At 63.7% G+C, this 15,559-nt stretch overlaps 3 protein-coding genes across 3 annotated transcripts; all 3 read right to left on the bottom strand.

The window, feature by feature from the left end:
* Positions 1-725: 725 nt before the first annotated feature.
* Positions 726-3,474, bottom strand: LOC129736635 (protocadherin gamma-B5-like). The gene has a single exon (XM_055718444.1). It carries the CDS (start codon positions 3,369-3,371, stop codon positions 726-728), a length of 2,646 nt encoding a protein of 881 aa, XP_055574419.1. The 5' UTR covers positions 3,372-3,474.
* Positions 3,475-3,779: 305 nt separating this feature from the next.
* Positions 3,780-10,760, bottom strand: LOC129736634 (protocadherin gamma-A10-like). The gene is given in 4 exon segments (XM_055718443.1): positions 3,780-3,872; positions 7,889-10,370; positions 10,372-10,454; positions 10,456-10,760. Coding segments are annotated over 4 exon segments (2,919 nt in total). The 5' UTR covers positions 10,717-10,760.
* A 1,065-nt stretch (positions 10,761-11,825) lies between these two features.
* LOC129736633 (protocadherin gamma-B2-like) lies at positions 11,826-15,163 on the bottom strand. Its single transcript, XM_055718442.1, has one exon. The coding sequence runs from the start codon at positions 14,451-14,453 to the stop codon at positions 11,826-11,828; it is 2,628 nt and encodes an 875-aa protein (XP_055574417.1). The 5' UTR covers positions 14,454-15,163.
* Positions 15,164-15,559: the final 396 nt, after the last annotated feature.

The raw sequence follows: 15,559 nt of genomic DNA, 5'->3' as shown, positions 1-15,559 counted from the left end.
CCCACCCCCGCCCAGCCAGACCCTGACGAGGGGGGCTGCTCGGGCACCTACACGGGCTCTGGGATTTCTCCCCGCAAGACACAGGATAGCTTATACACATTCACATTTTTCCAAGACATTCGATAATTCGATACTGATAATTCTATAATCGGTTTCAACGACCGCGCAGCGGCTTTCATCTTCTCAAAAATCACGCTGTAAGAGCTTGATGCGTGGCAGGAAAACACTTGTCTAGTTCGTGAATCTTCCCGGCCGTGGGACACAACTTTGCCACTAAATGCTGTAGGAAGCGGCAGAAGACAAGGACGGCTGCAAACCCTAAGCCACGCGGACGATGCGAAAATGTGCAAAGGCACTTTATTCGAGTGCGCAAATAGTGTCGTTTTGCGTTCCTCATTGTAGTCTTAGGTATGTTCTCAGGATGGGAAGACAGGCTCTGAAACACAACAAGAGGCGACTTTCTTTCGCTTTCTTTTTTGCCGTTCTACACCTGCGCTTGTCTCAGACAGACAGACAGAAGAGGGCCAGTAAGGAGGAGGGAACTACCACCCAGGAAAAAGGAGAAATAATAGCGCACAGAACTCGGGAAAATCACGCCCTGATGAAATTTATCTGCCCCCCGAATGCAGCCGTTCCTGCAGACTTCTCCAGAAGATGGGAGGGCACCTGGCAGAAGGAGGAAACCGCTCACTGGCGGGGAACAAGCGCCGGGGTAACTGCCCCGGTCACGGCGCCACGCGCACCTTCCTGTGGGAAAGAGCATCAAGGGGCAGGCGGAGAGCCCGTGCGTGCCTCCGTTCCCTGGCGGGGACACGGCTCAGCGCTGCACCTGCACCGCCCCCGCGGGAAGCCCCGGGGAAGAGCGGTCGGCGGCTCGGAAAGGCTCGAGGGGAGGGGCGCGAGCGCGCGGGCTTACCGACCTGCGGTGCGTCGGCGTCCGCGGGCGGCTCTCCCGCGCCGGCGCTGCTGCTCGGGCTCGGCTTCCCGCAGGGCTCCCCGCCGAGCAGCTCCTCCGCGGGCAGGCTGGGCAGCGGCGGCGGCAGCCAAGCGCCCTCGGCGACGGCGCGGCCCGGCGCCACGCACAGGTTGTAGGAGTAGGGCAAGGTGCCCTCGCAGAAGTCGGCCGGGAAAGCGGCGCCGGCCACGGAGAAGCGCTGCGCGCCCAGGCAGCGCAGGACGGCGGGCGGCCCGGCGCCGCGCACCCGCGCCACCACGGCCAGCGCCACGCTCAGCAGGAACAGCGCGGACAGCAGCGCCAGCGCCAGCACCAGGTAGAACTGCAGCTCCGCCGGCGCGTCGGCGCCCGCCGCCCGCTCGCTCAGCTCCGGCAGCGCCTCCTGCAAGCTCTCGGCCAGCACCACGTGCAGCGTGGCCGTGGCCGACAGCGCCGGCTGCCCGTGGTCCTTCACCACGGCCACCAGCCGCTGCTTGGCCGCGTCCCTCTCCGACACGGCCCGCGCCGTGCGCACCTCGCCGCTGTGCAGCCCCACGCGGAACAGCGCCGGCTCCGGCGCCTGCACCAGCTCGTACGACAGCCACGCGTTGCGCCCCGCGTCCGCGTCCACCGCCACCACCTTGGCCACCAGGTACCCGGCCTCGGCCGAGCGCGGCACCACCTCGAACGGCCCCGCGCCCGCCGCCGCCTCCGCCCCCGCGCCCGCCGCCGCCGCCGGCCACAGCACGCGCGGCGCGTTGTCGTTGCGGTCCAGCACGAAGACGCGCACCGTCGCCGTGGAGCTCCGCGCCGGCGCCCCGCCGTCCTGCGCCCGCACCGCCACCGCGAACTCGCGGCACTGCTCGTAGTCGAAGGAGCGCTGCGCGTACACCGCGCCGCTCCGCGCCTCCACCGACACGTACGGCGCCGCGCCCGCGCTGCCGCCCGCCAGCCAGTAGCTCACGCGCCCGTTGGCGCCCGCGTCCGCGTCCCGCGCGCGCACGCGCAGCACCGGCGCGCCCGCCGCGTTGTTCTCCGCCACGTAGGCGCTGTAGGCGGCCTCCTCGAACACCGGCGCGTTGTCGTTCACGTCCGACACCTCCAGCACCAGCGCCGTGCGGCTGGACAGCGCCGGGCTGCCGCCGTCCCTGGCCACCACCGTCACCCGGTGCTCGGCCGCCTGCTCCCGGTCCAGCGCGCTCGCCGTCACCACCTTGTACGAGCCGCCCGACGACGCCACGATCGACAGCGGCGCCTCGCCCGACAGCTCGCACGACACCTGACCGTTCTCCCCGGAGTCCGCGTCGTTCACGTTCAGCAGGGCCACCACCGTGCCGGCCGGCGCGTCCTCGGGCACCGGGCTCGACACCGACAGCACCGTGATTTCGGGCGCGTTGTCGTTCTCGTCGGTGATCTCTAGCTGCACCCTGCAGTGCGCCGTCAGCCCGCCGCCGTCCCTCGCTTCCAGGCCGAAGCTGTATTTACTCCTCTCCTCGAAATCGAGGGGCCCCGCCGTCCTGACCTCGCCGCTCTCGCTGTCCACGCTGAACAACGCGCGGACGCCGTCGGGGACGTTGCCGAAGGAGTAGGAGACCCGCGCGTTGGAGCCCGCGTCCGCATCCGTGGCCCGCACCCGCAGCACCGGCGACCCCGGCGGCAGATTCTCCCGCACTCGCGCCTCGTAGATGCTTTTACTGAACACGGGGGGGTTGTCGTTGGCGTCCGTCACGTTGACGCGAACCTGCACGGTCCCGGACCTGGCGGGGTCCCCGCCATCCACCGCCGTCAGCAGCAGCTCGAAGGAGCTCTGCTTCTCACGGTCCAACGCGCGCTCCAGCACTAACTCCGGCTGCTTGCTTCCATCCGGGCTCTCCTTGACGGCCAGGCTGAAGGACGGGTTGCTGCTGAGCTGGTAAGTCAGCTGCGAGTTGCTGCCCACGTCCGCGTCTCGGGCCATCTCCAGCGGAAAACGAGCGCCGGGAATAGTCAGCTCTATGATGTCGAGGTGGAGAGCAGCCTTGCTGAAGGCCGGTGCGTTGTCGTTGACGTCGTGGATGGCGACGTCGACGTGGAAGACGTTGAGCGGGTTCTGCACCAGCGCCTCGAAGCTGACGGCGCAGGACGGCGACTCGCCGCACATCTGCTCCCGGTCCAGCCTCTCGCTCACGTACAGGTTCCCGTTCTCCCCGCTCACGCTGAAGTATCTCAGCTGCCTCTTAGCGGCAGACGCCACCCGCAGCTTGCGTGCCGGCAGCTCGGCCGGGCTCAGCCCCAGGTCCCGCGCCAGCGGCCCCACCAGCGAGCCTCTGCCCAGCTCCTCGGGGATGGCGTAGCGGATCCGCTCCGGCGCCGCCCGGCAGCACAAGCACAGCAGCACAGCGGGCAGCAGCGCTCGCCCGGCCGCTGGCCGCCGGCTCGGCCCCGGCCTGCCCGCCATTCTCGCCAGCGCTCGCCGCGCTCCTCCCTCCTGCCGCTGCCCTCCCTCCCTTGCAGCCCCGCTCCGCCACGAGCGCGGGGGCCGCCGGAGGGCAGCGATCTCGGCGCCGCCTCTCGCCGCTGCTGCCCGGCGCCTTGCGAGCCAGCAGCCCGTGGGGGCAGGACGCTGCGGCGGCTGCGGCTGCGGCTCCGGCTCCAGCGCCGCTCCGCGTCGGCCAACAGCGGCACCCGGAGGCGCCACGGTGTCACCGCAGCCGGCTGATGGCCGCGATCCGCGGGGCGTGGCGGCTGCGCCGGCCCCGGGGGCGTTTAACGCTCAGGTACACTGCCAGGGGCTTTCGAGTCACCTCCCCCATCGCAGAGAGTGCTCAGCACCCGATACGCGCGGCAGAGCAGAACACAAAGGAACTCAGCCGCTCTTGGTGAAATCGGCGGCAACGAGAAGAGCAACACACAGATTGATAGCTGCGGAAGACTTCATTCTCCGTTCTGCTTTCCTTACCTAGAACGAGTACCATCAAGGAAAAATTCGTGCTGGAGTACTCAATAAGGCATCAGAAACAGAATGAAGCAAAGTCCTCTGCAGTCCTGTCATGTTAGACTTACAACGTGTCTCTTTTGTTTTCTTATTATTTTTTTCTTCTCCTTTTGTATATTTCCATTTGGGGGAAGAAAATTTAAACGGCCACGTGTATAGCTCTGGTCTAAGAGAGCAGAATAACCCTTACTAGTTCCATTTTCATTCACAGGAGTTTCTGCTCTTGTATCTCCGAACTTGTGGAGCTGAGCAGGGGAAAGTGCAAAGCAATACCGAGTCTTTCATGAAACCAAAGAATGATTTGCATTGGAAGGGACCTTTCAAGTTCACCTAACCCAGCCCTGTGCCATGGACAGGGACCTCCTTCACTAGGTCAGGTTGCTCAAAGCCCCATCTAACCTGACTATGAACCCTTCCAAGGATGGCACATCCACGCCTTCTCAGTGGCAACCTGTTCCACTGTCTGGCCACCCTCATCATAAAATGTTTCTTTCCGACTCATCAACACCAACCCTCTTCCAGTACAAAACCATTGCCTCTTGCCTTGTCACAACAGCCTGGATCATCAGATGTTCCAGCCCTTTGGCCATTTAGGTGGTCCTTCTCTGGACCTAATGTAACTGGTCCATGTCTGTTGTGACTGTGGGCCCCAGAGCTGAGCGTAGTCCTGCAGCTGGGGTCTCACGAAAGCAGAGTAGAGGGGAAGAACCACCTCACTTGGCCTGCTGGCCACACTACTTCTTCTGCAGCCCAGGATGTGAGTGGCTTTCTGGGCACCAAGCCCACATTGCCAGCTCACGTCCCATTCGTCACTGTCCTGGTTTCAGCTGGGATGGAGTTAACTTTCTTCTTAGTAGTGAGTACAGTGCTGTGTTCTGGCTGTGATGTGAGAACTATGTTGATAATGCACTGATGTTTCCAGTTGTTGCTGGGTATTTTTTATGCTACGTCAAGAATTTTTCGGTTTCTTGGGCCTTGCCAGCCAGAGTGCTGGAGGGGCACAAGAGAGTGGCAAGGGACACAGCCAGGTCAGATGACCTGAACCAGCCAAAGAGGTATTCCATCCCATGGGATGTCATGCTTGGTATATAAACTTGGAGGGGGAGGTGCGGGGGGAATCATTGCTCAGGGACTGGCTGGGCATCGGTCAGCGGATGTTGAGCAGTTGTACTGTGCATCACTTGCTTTCCTTTCTCCCTTTTCCTTTGGATTTTATTCTTTTACCCACCTTCTCATGATGACTCCTGTTATTAATATTATGATTATTTTTATTACTGTAGTTCTTAACTTTTAAAATTCTGTTTAGAGTTATTAAATTTTTCTTATCTCAGTCCTTGAGTTTTACATTCCTTTCAGATTCTCCTCCCCAGTGGGGGGGAGCGAGCAAATGGCTTTATGGTTACCAGCTGGCGTAAACACACAACAGTCACACACCATAACATTCCTTTGGCCGCCGACGTGTCTTATACCCTTCTACAGCTGCTCACAGACAGCTCCCAGGATGCTCGTCAACAGCCCCTCACAAGTCGTGTGGCGTTCTTGGACCCTCCTCATTCTCCTGGGCTACTACAGCAGACTCTCTTTTAGCTTCTGCTTGCTTTTCCTCACAGGCAAAAGTCTGTCTTTGGTGGCTGAAGAAAGCACAGTTTCAAATGCAAAAGCACTCTGCAGAAAGGGGGGAAATGAACCACGACCTTCCAGGACACAAAGGCCTGAAAGACAGTGTCATTACAACTATGAAGAAACTCCACATCACAATGTTACAGGGGCAGACAGATGGGTAATGCAGTTTCACAGGGGAATTGGAGCCGTTCTTCCCATGCATCATGGTCCTACACCAACAGTTCCTGCGCAAACTGCTAGAGGACCGACATTCCCTTTCAGGACAGGGCAACCAGGACCACTGCCTGAATGGCACAGGCCTTGGCAAAAGGCACAAAATCAGACCGTTGCTCAGCCAGAACCATGCTGACCCACCGGTTTCCCTGGCTACAAGCCTCCCACTCATCCTCCTGGCTCTGCGCTCACAGCCTTCAGTTGCACCATGGACAGTAACCAGTGTTTTGGCCACGTGTCAGCCACAGGCTAAAGAGCATGTCATTTGGTGGCACCTTAGGGAAACAGAAGGGCATCAAAGTCTTTGCCTTGGCAGCTGTACACCCTCATGGTATGGATGGGAAGTGCTTTGCCAGCCCAACAACTAGAAGAGACCTTCAAATGTTGTAAGGGTCACCAGGCGCAATGAGGCCCAGCTTTAGGCCTGGACAACCAACAAGGAAAGAACGAGACATCTGCTGCAGAGAACGAATCACAGCTTCACAGTTCAGCCCCTGCCAACCGCAGAAGCTACCCAAGAATGGTATCTAGTTGGTAATAAGCAAGTGAGTGGCTCACACCAAAGACCACAGCCACATTTCCTCAATGGAATGTCTTTGCAGAGTAGAAGAGGGAAAATGCATGGAACCACAGCTGCGGGCTCCCTGTAACAACTAGGACAAACTAAACTTTTACAGCAGTTATATGTTTCAGACATTTCAGATGTCAGGCATAGCAACCTTTTTCACCTGCCCGGTCTCTGGACAGGCAGAACTTTTCACCCTGCCCAAACATTACACAATGGGAAGGCTACATCTGCAGACAGACACCACTGAAAGAAAAGCTGCACGCCAACTTCTCCTTACTGAAGAACAAGGACCACAACACAGATGCACGCAAAGGGATTTCTCCGCGCATCACACTACTTAAGGGAAATACACAGCATTCTCAAGTCCATAAGTGATACGCAGCTCCGATAAAGACCCTGTCATCCAAGGATCACCTCAAAGATACACAATCCTACTACAGCACAGGGGCACCTTGGAAGATAGACGATTCCCAAACCATGACATAAAGTGCACGTCAATGCTCAATAACTGCCATGTACAGCACACATCACTCAAAAGGAAGAATAAATTGATGAATGCAGTGAAGCCTGGGAACTAACAAAACACTTGTGTTGCTTGTTACTCCAGTAACATTTTAAGGAAACAGAGCTATGATCGTCTTCCTCTTTACAGCAGTGATCATCAAGCCAGGTATGTGACAGTCAGAGAAATGTAGCAGATCTGATCTTGCACATATTATCAGAGGTGACAACCCACTTCCGGATCATCACACCGAGCAAGGCAAGAAATTAACCCCTGCTGAACTGAAGGGATCATAGCATTCTCTTCTCGAGCACTGCACTTAGGCTCAGGAACTAATTCAGGTATTTAGCAGGTACATCACACTCAGGTGGCTCCTCCCAAAGCTCTTGTAATGGCCATTGCCATAAGCACATAATTAAGCCATTTGTTAAAAACACTGTGACAATGGGCGAACACACAGGAAGGACCTCCCAGGGCTCGCAGTGCAGTTGGAATAACATTCCTATGGCTAAACGACGTGTCTTATACCCATCTGCAGCCGCTCTAGGACAGCTCCCAGGATGCCCGTCAACAGCCCCTCACAAGTCGCGTGGTGTTCTTGGACCCTCCTAATGTGCCAGCACCTCTCACCAAAGGGCCAGTCCCCCAGGCCACTTCTCTGTGACGTGCGCCATTATCACGCCTGGGAGCATTCCAAGAAGGGAGGCGTATTCTCTGCAAGGCTCACCAGCAGAGCCTGGGGGTGGATACCGAGCAAAGCAGGAGTCCCGAGCGCTCCCTCCAGACCATGCACCCCCACGCACCCCGGCGCCTGTCCTGCTGCGGTCGTGCCTACGCCTCCTCCCCTCGCCAGCCCCGCGAGAGAGCGCCAGGGGCCCTCAGCGCCCCTGCCTGCCACCGCAGCCGGAGCGCCGGATGAGCCAGCCAGGCACGGGCCCCGCGGGAACGAGAGGCAGGAGCGCACCCCGCAGCTGCGCCGGCCTTGCCTGCGTGCGCAGAGGGAAGGCAAGGGGCAGCGAGAAACTCCAGAGCGGCAGGAAGGAAAGGCAGCCAAGCGCGGGCAGAGGCACTCACCGGGGGCGCGGCGGGGTCGTCGCCGAGCAGCGGCGCGGGCTCGTCAGGCGGCGGCCGGGCCGGGAGGGTGTCGCAGCAGCTGCCGGCCGACAAGCGGAGCTGGCTCTTGCGCGAGTCGGCGGTGAGCGACACCTCGTGCGAGTAGGAGTGCAGGAAGGCGCGGACGCCGTCGATGCCCACGAAGTGCGAGGCCGGGACGCCGCGCGCGGCGCCGCTGCCCGCCGCCAGCAGCTGCGAGCGGCGCCAGCGCCGCAGGCGCAGCGCCAGCAGCAGCAGCAGGAAGGCGAGGAAGAGGCAGGACACGGCCGCCACGGCCACCACCAGCCAGCGCGTCAGGCTGCCGGCCGGCTCGCCCGGCGCCGCCGCCGCGCTGCCCAGCTCCGAGAGCAGCTCGGCCACGCTCTCGGCCAGCACCACCGTCAGCGTGGCCGTGGCCGACAGCGCCGGCCGCCCGTGGTCCTTCACCACCACCACCAGGCTCTGCCGCGCCGCGTCGCGGGCCAGCGGGAAGCGCGCCGTGCGCACCTCGCCGCTGTGCAGCCCCACGCGGAACAGCCCCGGCTCCGTCGCCTTGGCCAGCTCGTACGACAGCCACGCGTTCTGCCCCGCGTCCGCGTCCACCGCCACCACCTTGGCCACCAGCGCCCCGGGCTCCGCCGAGCGCGGCGCCAGCTCCACGCCCGCCCAGCCCGCGCCCGGCGCCGCCGGCGGGTACAGCACCTGCGGCGCGTTGTCGTTCTCGTCCACGATCACGAGCCGCACCGACACGTTGCTGCTCAGCGCCGGCGCGCCGCCGTCCTCCGCCCGCACCCACAGCCCCACCTCGCGCACCTCCTCGTAGTCGAAGGAGCGCAGCGCGTACAGCGCGCCCGTCTCCGCCTGCACCGACACGTAGGACGAGAGCGGCGCGCCGCGCACCCGCCCCTCCGACAGCCGGTACCGCACGCGCGCGTTCTGACCCCAGTCCGCGTCCGCCGCCCGCACCGTCAGCACCAGCGCGCCCGCCGCGTTGTTCTCGGGCAGACGGGCGCTGTAGCGCGCCTCCGCGAACACCGGCGCGTTGTCGTTCACGTCCAGCACCCGCAGCGCCAGCACCGCGCCGCTCCACAGCGACGGCGACCCGCCGTCCGCCGCCCGCACCGTCACGTTGTACTCCGCCACCTCCTCCCGGTCCAGCTCCCTCGCCGTCACCACGCGGTAGTAGCCCTCAAACGACTTCTCCAGCCGGAACGGCAGCCCCTCGCCGATGCTGCACCGCACCTCGCCGTTCGCCCCCGAGTCCCGGTCCTGCACGTGCAGCAGGGCCACCACCGTCCCCGACGGCGCGTCCTCGGAGATCGCGCTCAGCGCCGACCGCACAGAAATCTCGGGCGTGTTGTCGTTCACGTCTGTCACGCTGATTGCGACTTTGGCAGTGTCGGAGAGACCTCCGCCGTCATATGCCTGAAGCTCCATTTGATGTGAGGACATGTCCTCGAAGTCCACAGCCCCCTTAACGGATATTTCCCCAGTCTCAGTGTCTAGGTAAAAATGTTCTGACGCTCTGTCTGAAATTCTTTTAAAACTGTATTTCACGTGCCCGTTCAGCCCCTCGTCTGCGTCGGAGGCCGTGACGGTGAGGAGGACGGAGCCCACGGGTACGTCCTCCGGCACACGCACCGTGTACTCGGCCTGGCTGAACTGGGGCGCGTTGTCGTTCGCGTCCAGCACGGCCACGCGGATCCGCGCCGTGCCCGTCCGTGCCGGCTCGCCGCCGTCGCTCGCCCTCAGCACCAGCTCGTGGAACGCCGCCTCCTCCCGGTCCAGCGCCTTGGCCAGCACCAGCTCGGGGCGCTGGTCCCCGCCGGGGCCCGCCTGCACGGCCAGCGAGAAGTGCTCGTCGCCGCTCAGCTCGTAGCTCTGCAGCGAATTCGCTCCCGCGTCTGGGTCGTGAGCCTCGGCCAAGGGAAACCGCAACCCCGGCGCTGTCATCTCGCTCATTCGAAGTTCTTTTTCAGCCTGTCGGAAGCTGGGCGCGTTGTCGTTAATGTCCGTGATCTCCACGTCGACGCCGTAAACCTTCATTTCCCCGTCCACTATCACCTCACAGCGCAGCACGCATTTCTCCACCCGCCGGCAGAGCTGCTCTCTGTCTATCCTCTCCGCCGTCACCAAATGTCCCGTCTTCCCATGCAGGGCGAAATACTGCGCCTTACCTTCGCAGACAAGGCTCACGCCGCGGTCGGGGAGCGCGGGCAGCTGCAGCGCCAGGTCCTTGGCCACGTCGCCCACGAACGAGCCCTTCGGCATCTCCTCGGGCACCGAGTAGCGCAGCTGCCCCCACGCCGCCTCCCACGCCGCCAGCAGGACGCACCAGAGCAGGGCTCGCTCCCGCCGGCCCCAGCGCCTCCCCGCCGCGCACATCTCCGCCGCGGCACGGCAGGCAGACCCCGCCGCTGCCCGACGACACGGGCACGGGTACGGGAACGTCTCGCCGCTCCGATCCCCTCCGCCTCGGTGCAGCGCGGCTACACACCGCGGGGACGCTCGCAGACCGCCCGGCCGCCGAGCCAGCCAGCGAGCGAGAGAGCGAGCGAGCCGGGCCGCAGCGGGCGGGGCTGCCTGCAGCGCTCCGGCCTTCCTCTCGCTCCTCCTCGGTCAACAGCGGCGCCCGCAGCCTCCTCCCGGCACTGCAGGCACCGAGCGCTGCCGAGCGCGGCCCGCCCGGCCTCCCCACGGGCAGCTCGCCGGGACGCGGCACTCGCCGCGGAGGCAGCGGGTCCCGTCCAGCGGGGATCTCCGCCGTCGCCTTCTCTCCCGCCCGCCCCTGCCTGGCTCCCCGAGACCATCCCGGCCAGGGAGACAGAGCGCGCCTCCCGCGGCTCGCCTGAGGCTACCGCACGGCAATGATGACTGCCTAACGGCCGTGGATACACAAAAATATACATTTTTTCGTAAAACGATGCTCAAGACTTTTACTCCAAAAGCACAACCCTCCCATCACTGGCTTCTGTAGCCGTCACGCTGAACGACCGGTACAAGGACAGCAAAAGCAAACAGGCTCTGCAACAAAAACACGATGTCCAGAGCGTCCCCCGGGAGCCAGAGGGATCAGGCTCATTCACCCAGCCGCCAGGAACACGCCCCAGATTAAACGCTCCGCCACCGCTGACGGTCATTAGGCGGTTAAAGGCTAAAGGGGGTGGCGGCCAGCAACACAGAACCTCAGCGCCCCACCCCCGCCCAGCCAGCCCCTGACGAGGGGCGTTGCTCGGGCACATGCACGGGCTCTGGGATTTCTCCCCGCATGACCTAGGATAGCTTATGTACATTCACATTTATCCAGGTCATTCAATAATTCGATACTGATAATTCTATAATCGGTTTCAACGACCGCGCAGCGGCTTTCATCTTCTCAAAAATCACGCTGTAAGAGCTTGATGCGTGGCAGGAAAACACTTGTCTAGTTCGTGAATCTTCCCGGCCGTGGGACACCTTTCCCACTAAATGCTGTAGGAAGCGGCAGAAGACAAGGACGGCTGCAAACCCTAAGCCACGTGGACGATGCGAAAATGTGCAAATGCACTTCATTCGAGTGCCCAAGCGCTGTCGTTTTGCGTTCCTCATTGTAGTCTTACGTATGTTCTCAGGATGGGAAGACAGGCTCTGAAACACAAGAGGCGACTTTTTCCCCTCCCTTTTTTTTTGCCGTTCTACCCCTGCGCTTGTCTCAGACAGAGAGACAGAACAGGGCCAGTAAGGAAGAGGGAACTACCACCCAGGAAAAAGAGAGGAGAAAGAATCGTGCACAGAACTCGGGAAAATCACGCCCTGATGAAATTTATCTGCCCCCCGAATGCAGCCGTTCCTGCAGACTTCTCCAGAAGATGGGAGGGCACCTGGCGGAAGGAGGGAACCGCTCACTGGCGGGGAACAAGCGCCGGGGTAACTGCCCCGGTCACGGCGCCGCGCGCACCTTCCTGTGAGAAAGAGCATCAAGGGGCAGGCGGAGAGCCCGTGCGTGCCTCCGTTCCCTGGCGGGGACACGGCCCAGCGCTGCCCCTGCGCCGCCCCCGCGGGAAGCCCCGGGGAAGAGCGGTCGGCGGCTCAGAAAGGCTCGAGGGGAGGAGCGCGAGCGCGCGGGCTTACCGACCTGCGGTGCGTCGGCGTCCGCGGGCGGCTCTCCCGCGCCGGCGCTGCTGCTCGGGCTCGGCTTCCCGCAGGGCTCCCCGCCGAGCAGCTCCTCCGCGGGCAGGCTGGGCAGCGGCGGCGGCAGCCAAGCGCCCTCGGCGACGGCGCGGCCCGGCGCCACGCACAGGTTGTAGGAGTAGGGCAAGGTGCCCTCGCAGAAGTCGGCCGGGAAGGCGGCGCCGGCCACGGAGAAGCGCTGCGCGCCCAGGCAGCGCAGGACGGCGGGCGGCCCGGCGCCGCGCACCCGCGCCACCACGGCCAGCGCCACGCTCAGCAGGAACAGCGCGGACAGCAGCGCCAGCGCCAGCACCAGGTAGAACTGCAGCTCCGCCGGCGCGTCGGCGCCCGCCGCCCGCTCGCTCAGCTCCGGCAGCGCCTCCTGCAAGCTCTCGGCCAGCACCACGTGCAGCGTGGCCGTGGCCGACAGCGCCGGCTGCCCGTGGTCCTTCACCACGGCCACCAGCCGCTGCTTGGCCGCGTCCCTCTCCGACACGGCCCGCGCCGTGCGCACCTCGCCGCTGTGCAGCCCCACGCGGAACAGCGCCGGCTCCGGCGCCTGCACCAGCTCGTACGACAGCCACGCGTTGCGCCCCGCGTCCGCGTCCACCGCCACCACCTTGGCCACCAGGTACCCGGCCTCGGCCGAGCGCGGCACCACCTCGAACGGCCCCGCGCCCGCCGCCGCCCCCGCCCCCGCGCCCGCCGCCGGCCACAGCACGCGCGGCGCGTTGTCGTTGCGGTCCAGCACGAAGACGCGCACCGTCGCCGTGGAGCTCCGCGCCGGCGCCCCGCCGTCCTGCGCCCGCACCGCCACCGCGAACTCTCGGCACTGCTCGTAGTCGAAGGAGCGCTGCGCGTACACCGCGCCGCTCCGCGCCTCCACCGACACGTACGGCGCCGCGCCCGCGCTGCCGCCCGCCAGCCAGTAGCTCACGCGCCCGTTGGCGCCCGCGTCCGCGTCCCGCGCGCGCACGCGCAGCACCGGCGCGCCCGCCGCGTTGTTCTCCGCCACGTAGGCGCTGTAGGCGGCCTCCTCGAACACCGGCGCGTTGTCGTTCACGTCCGACACCTCCAGCACCAGCGCCGTGTGGCTGGACAGCGCCGGGCTGCCGCCGTCCCTGGCCACCACCGTCACCCGGTGCTCGGCCGCCTGCTCCCGGTCCAGCGCGCTCGCCGTCACCACCTTGTACGAGCCGCCCGACGACGCCACGATCGACAGCGGTGCCTCGCCCGACAGCTCGCACGACACCTGACCGTTCTCCCCAGAGTCCCTGTCCCGTACTTTCACCACGGCCACCACCGTGCCGGCCGGCGCGTCCTCGGGCACCGGGCTCGACACCGACAGCACCGTGATTTCGGGCGCGTTGTCGTTCTCATCGGTGACCTCTAGCTGCACCCTGCAGTGCGTCGTCAGCCCGCCGCCGTCCCTCGCCTCCAGGCCGAAGCTGTATTTACTCCTCTCCTCGAAATCGAGGGGCCCCGCCGTCCTGACCTCGCCGCTCTCGCTGTCCACGCTGAACAACGCGCGGACGCCGTCGGGGACGTTGCCGAAGGAGTAGGAGACCCGCGCGTTGGAGCCCGCGTCCGCATCCGTGGCCCGCACCCGCAGCACCGGCGACCCCGGCGGCAGATTCTCCCGCACTCGCGCCTCGTAGACGCTTTTACTGAACACGGGCGGGTTGTCGTTGGCGTCCGTCACGTTGACGCGAACCTGCACGGTCCCGGACCTGGCGGGGTCTCCGCCATCCACCGCCGTCAGCACCAGCTCGAAGGAGCTCTGCTTCTCACGGTCCAACGCGCGCTCCAGGACTAACTCCGGCTGCTCGCTTCCATCCGGGCTCTCCTTGACGGCCAGGCTGAAGGACGGGTTGCTGCTGAGCTGGTAAGTCAGCTGCGAGTTGCTGCCCACGTCCGCGTCTCGGGCCATCTCCAGCGGAAAACGAGCTCCTGGAAGCGTCCATTCACCGATGTCGAGGTGGAGAGCAGCCTTGCTGAAGGCCGGTGCGTTGTCGTTGACGTCGTGGATGGCGACGTCGACGTGGAAGACGTTGAGCGGGTTCTGCACCAGCGCCTCGAAGCTGACGGCGCAGGACGGCGACTCGCCGCACATCTGCTCCCGGTCCAGCCTCTCGCTCACGTACAGGTTCCCGTTCTCCCCGCTCACGCTGAAGTATTGCTTCTCGGCGCTGAGCCGCAGCTTGCGTGCCGGCAGCTCGGCCGGGCTCAGCCCCAGGTCCCGCGCCAGCGGCCCCACCAGCGAGCCTCTGCCCAGCTCCTCGGGGATGGCGTAGCGGATCCGCTCCGGCGCCGCCCGGCAGCACAAGCACAGCAGCACAGCGGGCAGCAGCGCTCGCCCGGCCGCTGGCCGCCGGCTCGGCCCCGGCCTGCCCGCCATTCTCGCCAGCGCTCGCCGCGCTCCTCCCTCCTGCCGCTGCCCTCCCTCCCTTGCAGCCCCGCTCCGCCACGAGCGCGGGGGCCGCCGGAGGGCAGCGATCTCGGCGCCGGCTCGGACGCCGCTGCTCCCCGCGCCGCCTCTCGCGGCTACTGCCCGTGCCGCTGCCGCTCTGGCCGGCTCCGTGCGAGCCAGCAGCCCGTGGGGGCAGGACGCTGCGGCGGCTGCGGCTGCGGCTGTGGCTCCGCGTCGGCCAACAGCGGCACCCGGAGGCGCCACGACGCCACCGCAGCCGGCTGATGGCCGCGCTCCTCGGGGCGCGGGGGCTGCGCCGGCCCCGGGGGCGTTCAACGCTCAGGTACACTGCCAGGGGCTTTCGGTCACCTCCCCCATCGCAGAGAGTGCTCAGCACCCGATTCGTGCGGCAGAGCAGAACACAAAGGAACTCAGCCGCTCTTGGTGAAATCGGCGGCAACGAGAAGAGCAACACACGGTTTGATAGCTGCGGAAGACTTCATTCTCCGTTCTGCTTTCCTTGCCTGGGACGTGTACCATCAAGGAAAAATTGGTGTTGGAGTACTCAGTGAGGCATCAGAAACCGAATGAAGCAAAATCCTCTGCAGTCCTGTCATGGTAGACCTGCAAAGGGTCTCCTTTGTTTTTTTGTTAATTTTTTCTTCTCCTTTTGTATTTTTCCATTTGGGGGAAGAAAATTTAAACGGCCACGTGTATAGCTCTGGTCTAAGAGAGCAGAATAACCCTTACTAGTTACATTTTTATTCACAGGAGTTCCTGCTCTTATATCTCCGAACTTGAGGGGCTGAGCAGGGGAAAGTGCAAAGCCACACCGAGTCTTTCATGGATCTAAAGAATGGTTTGGGTTGGAAGGTACCTTTCAAGTTCACCTAGCCCAGCCCTGTGTCATGGACAGGGACCTCCTTCACTAGGTCTGGCTGCTCAAAGCCCCGTCTAACCTGACTATGAACCCTTCCAAGGATGGCGCATGCACACCTTCTCCGTGGCAACCTGTTCCACTGTCTCACCACCCTCATCGTAAAATGTTTCTTTCCCTCTCATCAACACCAACCCTCTTCCAGTTACAAAACCAT

The sequence above is a fragment of the Falco cherrug genome, chromosome 8 (assembly GCF_023634085.1).
Source record: "Falco cherrug isolate bFalChe1 chromosome 8, bFalChe1.pri, whole genome shotgun sequence".
Lineage (NCBI taxonomy): Eukaryota > Metazoa > Chordata > Aves > Falconiformes > Falconidae > Falco > Falco cherrug.
This window is presented reverse-complemented; position numbering and strand designations above follow the sequence as displayed.

Excerpts from the sequence above, each read along its gene's own strand:
- LOC129736635 (XM_055718444.1), bottom strand. The coding sequence starts at position 3,371 with ATGGCGGGCAGGCCGGGGCCGAGCCGGCGGCCAGCGGCCGGGCGAGCG.
- LOC129736633 (XM_055718442.1), bottom strand. The coding sequence starts at position 14,453 with ATGGCGGGCAGGCCGGGGCCGAGCCGGCGGCCAGCGGCCGGGCGAGCG.